This window comes from Simochromis diagramma, unplaced genomic scaffold, assembly GCF_900408965.1.
Source record: "Simochromis diagramma unplaced genomic scaffold, fSimDia1.1 OVJJ01000344.1, whole genome shotgun sequence".
Classification (NCBI taxonomy): Eukaryota; Metazoa; Chordata; class Actinopteri; order Cichliformes; family Cichlidae; genus Simochromis; species Simochromis diagramma.
Genome location: NW_024387375.1, coordinates 15,634,706 through 15,645,299, shown reverse-complemented (window position 1 = coordinate 15,645,299; position 10,594 = coordinate 15,634,706). Strand labels below are relative to the sequence as shown.

The 10,594-nt window shown below is 42.9% G+C and overlaps 1 protein-coding gene across 1 annotated transcript; it reads right to left on the bottom strand.

Moving 5' to 3' along the window:
- Window positions 1-617: 617 nt before the first annotated feature.
- On the bottom strand, window positions 618-3,479 carry fzd9b (frizzled class receptor 9b). Its single transcript, XM_040009189.1, has one exon. It carries the CDS (start codon window positions 2,891-2,893, stop codon window positions 1,136-1,138), a length of 1,758 nt encoding a protein of 585 aa, XP_039865123.1. The 5' UTR covers window positions 2,894-3,479; the 3' UTR covers window positions 618-1,135.
- Between the last annotated feature and the right edge of the window lie 7,115 nt (window positions 3,480-10,594).

Sequence of the window (10,594 nt, the reverse complement as noted above, 5' to 3'; positions counted from 1 at the left end):
CGTGTCAGTTTCTGAGAGCACGTTGTTGCTTTAGCCAAACAAAATGCACTGCTTAGCGGAATTCCTTAATTCATATCACAAGCGCAGGCTCCATGAGACACAAGCCGCATATAAACTCGAATATTAAGTTAATAATCCATCTACTCGATGAGCAACCACAGTTTTGGCCGCGTGCGCTAAGCTTCAATCTGTCAGTGAAACCATGCAATAAGGCTGAAATCCACTTCAGGTCTGTCCTCTCACATCAAAGTGCCGAGTGTTTGCACGGGGATCAAATAGAGCAGCGAGAGGGCAACAACAGCGATTCGGCGGAAGGATTAAAACAGCCATTAATTAAATATATTCCTCTGATGATGCAAACATTAATACTTGCCACGGTTTGTCACTCTATTCATCAGCAATTCTCTTTGAGGATTATTGTCGGGGACGCCTCTGGGATGTAGCCTGCGCTTTGGAAGACAACACACGCGGCAGCAGTCCTGCTGTAAAAAAAAAAAAAAATCCCTGAAGAAGAAAAGCTACGAAATCTATTCAAACAATCATTTGTGGCCACGAAAACTTATTAAAGGTTGCTGAAACTGTTAAACGGTCATCAAAACAACAAGAAGGCAAGAAAGTTGAGGATGAGTTCCGCAAATTTATTATCCTTCAAAAGGCCAGAACCAGAGGTCTTAGAAAAGGCACTTGATTTCCCACGACCTTTTTAATAAATGTATCTAAACAACAAATCCTGTAAGAGCCAAGGTGAACTTTAAATTAAATATATTGACAATAAATAACACATTTATACACATTTATACACATTTATACAGTTAATCATGCCACTTTCAGGGAGGAGAATACGCTAATATTTCCCAACATTCCTCCCCTACGAGTCTCTTTTTCCCTCTCTTTGCAACACCGGGCATGTCTACTGCACAGAACACTATGAACAGGAAACATATGGATAGCAATACTGAACATTTTTCCCTTTATGCACTGAATACTGTTTATAGTTTCTCATGGTGTAGCTTTGTGTCCCTTGGCAGCAGCACAGAAGTAAGTGACAGTTCAATTCAATGCCTCATCTTCATATTAAGTCTTTTAGCAGCTCCTTACACAGGGCAAAGGTGTGTGTGTGTGTGTGTGCTCAATCTCAGACGTGTGTGGGGTTGTCTGAGTGCAGGTCAGTCTTGGCCATGTGCAGAACCACAGCAGGAGATTTGTAGTGGCAGTGTGTGCTGCCGCAGCTGACACCGCTGCAGGGTTTCCTACTACTAGTCCTGTCTGCCAGCTTCCTGCTGCACAGGCCCTGCCAGGTCTGCAGGGTCTTGGAGCTCCAAACCCACACCCCGCTGGTGATACCGACCACCAGCGACATGAAGATCTTCAGCATGAACACGGCCACTGTGGGCACGGACGTCTGAAGCGAGCAGTCGCTGCCGGGTCCGTTGAAAGATCCGCACTTCATCTGCAGCCCCCTCAGCTTCCAGTAGTCCATGTTGAGCCTCTCGTAGAAGTAGCAGACTATGACGCAGGTGGCCGGCACGGTGTAGAGGATGGAGTAGATGCCGATTTTCACCATGAGCTTCTCCAGCTTCTCCGTGTTGGTGCCCTCGGTTTTCATCACTTTCCGGATGTGGAAGAGCGCCACGAAGCCCGTGAGAATAAAGGAGGTGCCGATGATGAGGTAACATGACAGAGGGATCAGGACGAAGCCCGTGAGGGCGCCCGAGTCCATGCTTCCTACGTAGCACAGCCCCGTCAGCTCGTCTCCAGCCACCTTCCTCATAGTGAGGATGACGATAGTTTTGAGAGCAGGGATGCCCCAGGCAGCCATGTGGAAGTAGTTGCTGTGAGCTTCGATAGCCTCGTGGCCCCACTTCTTCCCTGCAGCCAGGAACCAGGTGAGGGTGAGGATGACCCACCAGATAGACGAGGCCATGCCAAAGTAGTAGAGGATGAGGAAGACGATGGTGCAGCCGGTGGACTCCAGCCCCTCTTGGATGATGTACAGCTCGCCGTGCTCACGGTCGCAGGCGATGTTCTCGGGCCCGGCCACTGAGCGGATGATGAAGGCCACGGAGTAGACGTTGTAACACATGGAGAGGAAGATAATGGGTCGCTCTGGGTACTGGAAGCGGTGAGGCTCCAGGAGGAAGGTCAGGACGGTGAAAGCGGTGGAGACGAAGCACAGGATGGACCACACAGTCATCCAAATGAAAGCAAAGTCTTTGTCCTGCCTAGACCAGAAGACATCCACAGCAGGGGAACAGCGCGGAGCGCAAGACTGGCTCTTCTCCACAAACTGGAACTTGTCTGGGTTCTCGCAGGAACCCACGCTGCCCGGAGAGCGGTTGTTGCCCGTGCCCGGCTGCCTGGGGCGAGGGGGCACTGGAAGCATGCCCTCCCCTTTCTTCCCCTCCGTCCTGGTTTCGTTCTCCGGGGCTTCCATGCACAGAGCGTTGGGGTCATTCCTGGTAGGCAGCTTTTCGCAATTAAGTGACTCCGGCCAGGTGTAGCTGAACTTCTTCATGACGGGAGCACACTTCTCCTTGGCCTGCTCGCACATGGGTCTGCATGCGGGGATGGAGGTGGACACTTTGTCCGTGCACATGGGGGCGAAGAGGGAGCAGAGGAAGAAGCGGAGGTGCACATGGCAGCCGTAATGCACCAGGGGGGCAAACTCTTGCAGTTTGATGGCAGCCTCCTTCTGGTCGTCGTGGGCCATGAAGTTGGGCATCCGGGTCAGGTTGTAGCCGATCCCCTGGCACATGGGGATCGTGATGAGCTCGCACTTGGCCGGTCTGCCACGCTCCAGGTCGTAGGAGCCAATCTCAAAGCTGGAACCCGAAATCACCAGCAGACACCACAAAAAAATCACCACCTTCAGCGGACAGCCGTCCATACTCATCGTTTCGGCCAAAAAGAAAAGAAAAAGAAAAAAAGGGGTCTCTGTCTTTCAGAAGACACACGGGGTCGGGTAGAGCGGATCCCCGCTATTTCCCCATGTCGAGGGCAGGTCGAAATTCAGCCAGCTCTCCGTTAGAAAACCTCCCCAGCTGCACTCGGAGCGGCTCGCTGTTATTATTTAGTCCTGAATTAAAGCGGATACTCCCACAGTCTGCCGAGATAAAGGTCCGTGACTAAAACGTGACAGTCGGAAACTTCGATACACGATTGAGGAACGAAAACAAAAACAAAAATCGTAAAATCAAACGCCGGGGAGCTGAGCGTAAATCCTCCAAGTGGACCGAGCGAAGAGAAAAAGAGAGGCAGCGATCACAGCGGCTGTTTGAGCTGCTGTGGGGCTGTTTGTCGGCTCCAGCTCTTCCTCCTCCGCTTTCAGGCTCGACACTGAAGTTTGAAAGCCGCTCAGTGGGACTTCACTGAGGGAGAGACGGAGAAGAGGAGGAGGAGGGTGGGCGCTCCGTGACGCTCACATTTCAGCCCGAGCACTACACAAGGAAAATTATCAGACAGATGCTGGAGGATGGTCAAATACCTCTGACATTTCTGCCCTGAATAGTATGCCTACCCTTTCAGGCGCTTTGCCTGGAGGGAGGGGGAAGCTGCAATGTCACGACGAATATAGTCGTTTGCACACTCGAGTAAAAAACAAATTATCGATGTGACAGAAAAGCTGCTGCACTTATTTGGCAACTTTTCACATAAAACACGACGTAGGGCAGCAGTTAAAAAGGCAAAAAATCTCACTCAGGAACAGCTATAATAATAAAAACTTACATGCAGGGATTCATCTCTGCGTATCAACAGCGACTTTTCAATTTCAGTAAGTAATGAGGATACCATGGATTTCTTTTCTTTTTTTCTTTTTTTTTTTTACAGCAGGCTATTCTACATGTTTGCAGTGTGAAAATACATAAAAGGTATTCATGCATTTGGTCATTCATTAGTAAAGTGCCAAGTAAACCTGCAGAGGCCCCCTTACCTGGGACTAGAAGTGCTGCTGTGTTGCCCAGCTTGTAGAATAATTAAATGGAGCATTTAACACATTTAATATAACAGGAAAGTGGGTCACAGAGCAGATAGTTCTGTGCCATTCTGCAAATTTTGGTGTTGATCGATACCAAATTAATACAGGGTCAATATTTCGCAGACCAGTATCGATACCTTTTACTTATAGAGGCAGCTTATGTAGGGGAAGAGCAGTGCGTCATGACGTATGAGATCAATTTGAAAATTCTGATCATATTTTAATAATCACCAAATCACACCTTTCAGCTTTTCATGTATTTTGAAACCTTTTTGGAGACCCTGAATGTAAACACAAAAAAGTTAAGACATTTTTCATAGCGCATGTTTGGGGTATATTTTTTCACTCCCAAAAATATAATTAACATAACAAAAATCATTGGCCTAAATACTGAGGATCAGATGGTATGATACTAGTGATATCTGGATAGATCCGCCCGGCTTTAGTACCAGGTTTAGACAAAGGAAGCTTCAGGATTTGGTAAAAGCTAAGGTCTGTCTTTTCTAGAAGTATCACATTTACAGCAGATACTTTCAAGCAGTTGGTTAGTATTAAATATTAGTTACAAACTAGCATTCCAATGAGGACGTGAAGTCATATAAAATGCAGTACATACAGTCGGATATGAAAACAAGGGGAGCTGGAATGGTGGTTATGTGTTAATAAGTAATTTTGAGGACTCCATAAAAATGACATATGTGAGGCAGGAACGTTCCCCCTCTGGATCCCTAATAAGGAACCTGCTACTACTGCTCCTTAGAGTTTATTTTTCTCCAGCGGAGTTGTAGAAAATAACCCGCTCCTATGGTAAAGTGATAGTCCCAGTGGCGTTTCACTGTTGCTGACTCACAAATTACTCTGTCACCATTTCTGCTAATGTGTTCATGCAATATAATGTGAAACTTTATTAAGCTCTGCGGGCCAGTTTCTATAAAAGCAAAGCAGTTCTGCAGCTGTTTTTTTTTCTTTCCTTTTTTTTGCTGCCTTGCTAAAAGATACTTCAGAAGAGGCAGGTGCTTGTATGCAGACCAGTTGAAGGATCTAAAAACACAAGACCCATGCATACCCAGAATACATAAACAGGATGGTTTCACGGGCATGATGAGACGAGACAAAGCGGTGCACAGAATCAGGCATAACAGGCAATAAACGAATGCAGTGGTGGTCGTGCAGAGCAGGCTATTGTTTCCATCTAGTGGCTGAATGGGAAGAGCCTGCAGCTCCACAGCTGTCGCTCTGAGCATTTGATCTTTTCTCAAACAGGGCTGGAACTCAAGGATTTTGGCCCCTCGCCCTGCGGGACTGAATGGGTTGTCAACTGCATACTGTCTCTATTAGCCCCTGTGTTAAAAGTCTGTCTGCTGCAGCGAGATGCGTACATGCCTCGTCCTGCCCCTTTCTGAAGGGTTAACATTCAGGGCACTGCACAGCAGGTTAAATACATTGAAAAATTAGAAAGATGCCGTGAAAGTTCATGGAGCATTCTTATTTGCTTCAATAGAGCTGATAAGAGTTATATGAAATACCACTCCCATATCTAATGTTAAATAAAGGGTTACCAGCAGCAGCAGCAGCTGGTAGCTAAGCAGCATGATAAAATAAAAAACTTTTTTTTGCTTGAGCTATATTTATTTATTTATTTATTTTATTTAGGACAGTGCATGTTAATGAACACAAATATACATTTTTTTTACATGAATGTAAACATACCAGATTATAGCCAAGGGCTATAAAACTGAAAAGCAAACCACGCTTGGTTAGGCCAAAACAAAATCTGCAGCTGCTAGCTTTGCTTAAAACTCATATGTGCAGCTCGATTTCAGTAGTTAAAATGTTTTAAAATCATAACCAAGAGGCAAACTTATAGGCTGAAAAATGAAGACAACCCAGAAGCACCAAAAAAATGCCATTTATTCAAAATGTGTGCAGTGCAACCCTTACAGTTTACTAATGCAGGACCCTCTCATATGAACATGGTTACTTCCAGCCATCGTTTACAAGCTGAGCTTTAGCCACTACAGGTCAGACGGATATAACCTTTGATGTAAACAATAAACCAGAATGTCAGTGAGTTAGCAGCTCATCCAGCCCACGATCCTTCACAGTTCACCTGCCACGGGCTACAAATGAAAATTAGCTCGTGGGTCTAAATCTGGCATTGTTACATGGTGTATTAAAGTACTCATGTGAATTAATATGCATCGTCCCTTTCAGATAAACATAAATATAAACACAAGGTACTGTATTTCATGAGATGCAGGAAGAAAGTGATAAGTTTTCTTGTCATCGGGTGGCTGTATTGCACAGAATAATTAGACTTAAACTCCTTTGAGAAGTTGAGGAGACACAAAAAAATTCATATCTAAGACAGAATAACCTCATTTACTACCAAATCAAAGTGTCTGAGTTCAAGCGTATTTAGGAATATTTATATTATTATATATTTCCACAGTGGCCATAAATCATCTGCTATAATTAACTTTAACCTGTAGTTTTTCAACTCCTGATGATCTCGTTTCTTCTTAATACATTCGCTCCACTCAAACTCAGATCTGTCTCCTTTTCTCAGCACCTTGGTTTACATCCACCTTGCGCCTTCTCAAAGCTAAGGGGCGCCAACTGGAACGCCTCTTTAAGAAAACTGGACTAACCATACACAAAGAAATGTATAATAATCACATTTTGTTTTACAAGAACTGTATTGCCTCAGCCACATCTGCATAATATTCTGGTTTAATCTGTTCTAGCGCATGTAAAGTTTCTTTTCTTGTTTAACAACATTACTTGGCCTCTGGACTCTTTTCCTTCTCATATGTATGTGCTGACTTTTGTAACTCTCTCATGTCCTTCTTCACAATCAAAATTTCTAATATTCACCAGAAACCTAATTGTGCAGGAGCTGAAGTCTTTGAAGCTGACTTCCTGCTCCACTCTTTGTTTACCATTCGTCATTTTCGAGTTTCACTCTCCCCTCAGTATCTGATGTATCAATAATGGTTCAAAAGTCTAAATTAAAGCCTATCTTACCTCACTGGTCCCCCTTATTACCACCATTAGTCACTCTTCCCTTAGTACTGACGTTATTGAGAACTACTTCCGTTACTCACATTGTTAAAAACCTGGTACAGATCTCCATAATTTCAATAACCTTTGACCACTTCACAGCACAGAAACAGCATTATTAAAAATCACCAACAACCTCCTGATGGCAGCTGACGCTGGTTCTCTCACCATCCTCATCCTTCTTGATCTGAGCTATCCTTCTGAAAAAACTTGCATCCATCGGTATTAATCATAACTCCCTTGCCTGGTTCACCTCATATCTCTTGGATCACACTCAGTTCATTTTCTGTTTCTGCTGGTGTGCCCCAGGGTTCAGTATTGGGGCCTCTTTTATTCAATATTTACATGCTTCCACTCAGTCACATATTTCGGAAATACAATATTAATTTTCACCGTTATGTGGATGACACTCACTTGTATATTTCTTCCAAACCCAATTTCACCCTTCCACCCATCTCGCCTTGTGACTGTCTCATGGAGGTTAAATAATGGTTCTCCTTCAATTTTCTCAAACTCAATATTAATAAAACTGAAGTTCTTGCACAGCTTTCACTCTAACCACATCCCACGCATTTTCCATTAATATTGACAAACCCATCTTTCCCTCCCCTCAGGCTAAGATTTTGAGTGTCATCCTCAACATTTCTTTATCATTTCAGTCTCTTATTAATCACATCACCTGATCCGCCTACTTCCACTTATGCATTACCAATTCCTCACCCTCCATGCTGTAACTATACTTCTCACTTCTAGGATTGATTATTGTAATTCTCTTCTCTTTGGTCTCCTAACAAGTGCCTTCACAAACTCCTCCAGAATTCTGCAGCCTGGATCATAACTTGCACCCCTTTTCTTCAGCAGCTTCACTGGCTACCCGTAGATTCTAAAATCACTTTCAAAATCTTGTTTCTCACTTCCAAATGCATCCATAACCTTGCCCCTCCCTACTTGTGTTATTTACTCCACATTACTACTCCCTCTTGTTCCAGGTCACCTTATTGTTCCCTCTGCCCGTCTCACAACTATAGAGAATTCACTTTCTCCTGATATCAGAAATACTTGCTCTATTCCCTTATTCAAGTCAAAACTCAAAACCCATCTTTTAAAACATGGACTCTAATTGTTTTCTAATGCTGTTTTTAAAAAAAAATCATTTTTCTGTGATCCTGGCTTTTAGAAAGGTGCCAACAAATAAAATGTATTATAATTTTATAAAATAAAGAATATTAGTATAATAATGAGAATCAGCCTGCACTGACCTATTTATCAGCATAATGGTGATAACCACCTGCACATGTTACTACGTAGATCTTAATTCTTATCTCAGTATCATGTATATCTCAACAATCTTTCTACGTAGCACTATTCTATATCCTATTTATTTTCATGTCTATTTAAGTGCTATTATGACACTATGTTTCATGAAGCACCGCAGCATTTCCTAATGTTGTACTGCTCAACCTTGGATAATTTGATGCCTGATCTGTTTGATAAGCAGGCCCAAATCACACCTTCATAAAGCAGGAGGACCACTTACTCCATCATCACCACCAGTAAGATGATGTCCGTCACCATCTGCATGTAGCAACAAGTATGGTGATTTTAATCCAATAATAATACTGTTCAGTACATCAGGAGCGAAGAATAGATGAATCTGTAAGTAGAGTGCGTTAAAGTCACGCTTTAAAAATGGAAATGTTGCCATAAAAAAACGCAAATGTGATCTTGAGCAGAATTTGAATGAAGACCTTTAAGGTGAACACTTGTGTGCAAGTTTCAGTAAAATTGGAGCAAAACTCCAAGACGAGCTTCGATTTTTGTGAACCTCTCTATGTCATGAACTCATCGGTCCTTCAAGCTGGATAAGCTAAAAATAACTTTAGTAGGCTTAACTTTACTAACTCAGTTTTGGTGAGTCGTATTTTATAAGTATCCTGGACTACTCGGACTAATACCAATACCAATACAGATACTTAAATACACAAACTATAACCCCCGTCCCCCGAATCATAGCTGTTATACTTTTAAAACGTTTCTCTTTATCCAGCTTTAGAGCTGAAGTACTGCTTCTGTTTTTTCCTGTCTCATGCCTGCTAAGGGAGTGACTTCAGGCCTCTCTGAACAGTAAAGCAAATTTTCCCCAGTTTCAAACTATTTCTTTAAGATAACTGCAAAGCCTGATATTTTCATCTTGTCCAGTGAAGTGTGAAAATCAAACACTGCACTTTGTAGTATCAGAGGTATTTTACCTTTGCTTTATGAAAGGAAATTTACTCCTGTGCTTCTATTTGACAAATCGGGCTAGAAGACGGTTTTATCAGATCTGGCTTCAGGTAGGAAAAAAAGGCTCTGACTTCAAATTAAGCCTGATCGAGCAGGGGAGGAAATGCATTCCAGACTCCAAGATGATATCTTATTGTACGTCAGCACCCAGACCTCGGTGAATCAAAAAGAGAAGCTTTGACTGAAGTTCCATTACCACTCTCCACTTTAACGTTTTTTAAGTTCACACTTCAAAGACAGTGGGTCATCGGAGAGGGCCAGACTGAAGGCTGAGTATGCCCCCTGAAGGCTTCAGTTTATTGTTGGAGAGATTTCTCTCTGTAAGCTAAGCAACACATATCAGGATGCATTAGCAGGTCTATGCAAGGCACAAGGCCTCTCACGATGGGAGCGCTGGTGGATCACGGTTAGAGTGGAGCAGTAGCCTGGATGATAGTTACCTGGCCCTCAGTCTGCATCAATCAGGACTGACCTTTTTAAAACAAATAAGGAGTCGTTCAACATTTTAAATGAGACGATTGATGATGCTCTCATGTATAACTTAGTTTAGCAAATGCAAACTAGATGTAAGATATCAAACAAATGCGAGCATTGCTGTAGGGAGTTTTAGAGGAGCTGTTAGGTGGATTTTTGATTCATATCGGTTGTTTGTCTGAAATAACCCACATAAGGGTTCCTTAAGTAAAGTGAAAGCTCTTTCAGAGACTGAAAAACTCAAGCTTTTAAGTTTGGGTTCATTCCCTGGTTAGAGCCAGACAAAAGAATAGCAACTGCTTGGTATGGTCCCCTCATATAAGTAATTAAGTAAAATAAAAAACACCTTTCAAGACAAGGATCACAAAGTGTTTCATAACAAAAAACAGAGAATAACAAAAGTTAACTAAATGCAAGTTACATAGAAAGCAGTACGCACTACATTGACTGTTGGTTTGAGCATGAAATAGCCCAAAACTTGTGTTGTGCTCTACCCATAATGTCTTTTTTTGTTGCACCTTTTCACAGCTTTAGTGGCCAGTCCAGGCTGTCCTAAAAACTTCTGTTAAGTCTTCAGTTAATCCAAAAAACTGCAGCAAGAGTTCTGACAGGGACTAGAAAGAGAGAGCATATTTCTCCCATACGTTGGCTTCCCTTCATTGGCTGCCTGTTAAATCCAGAATAAAATTTGTATTCCACTTTGTATTTGGGAGACAGACACTATGTCTACTTTTAAGATTGCAATCAAAACTTTCCTTTTTGATAAAGCACATATTTAGGGCTCGATCACATGACCCT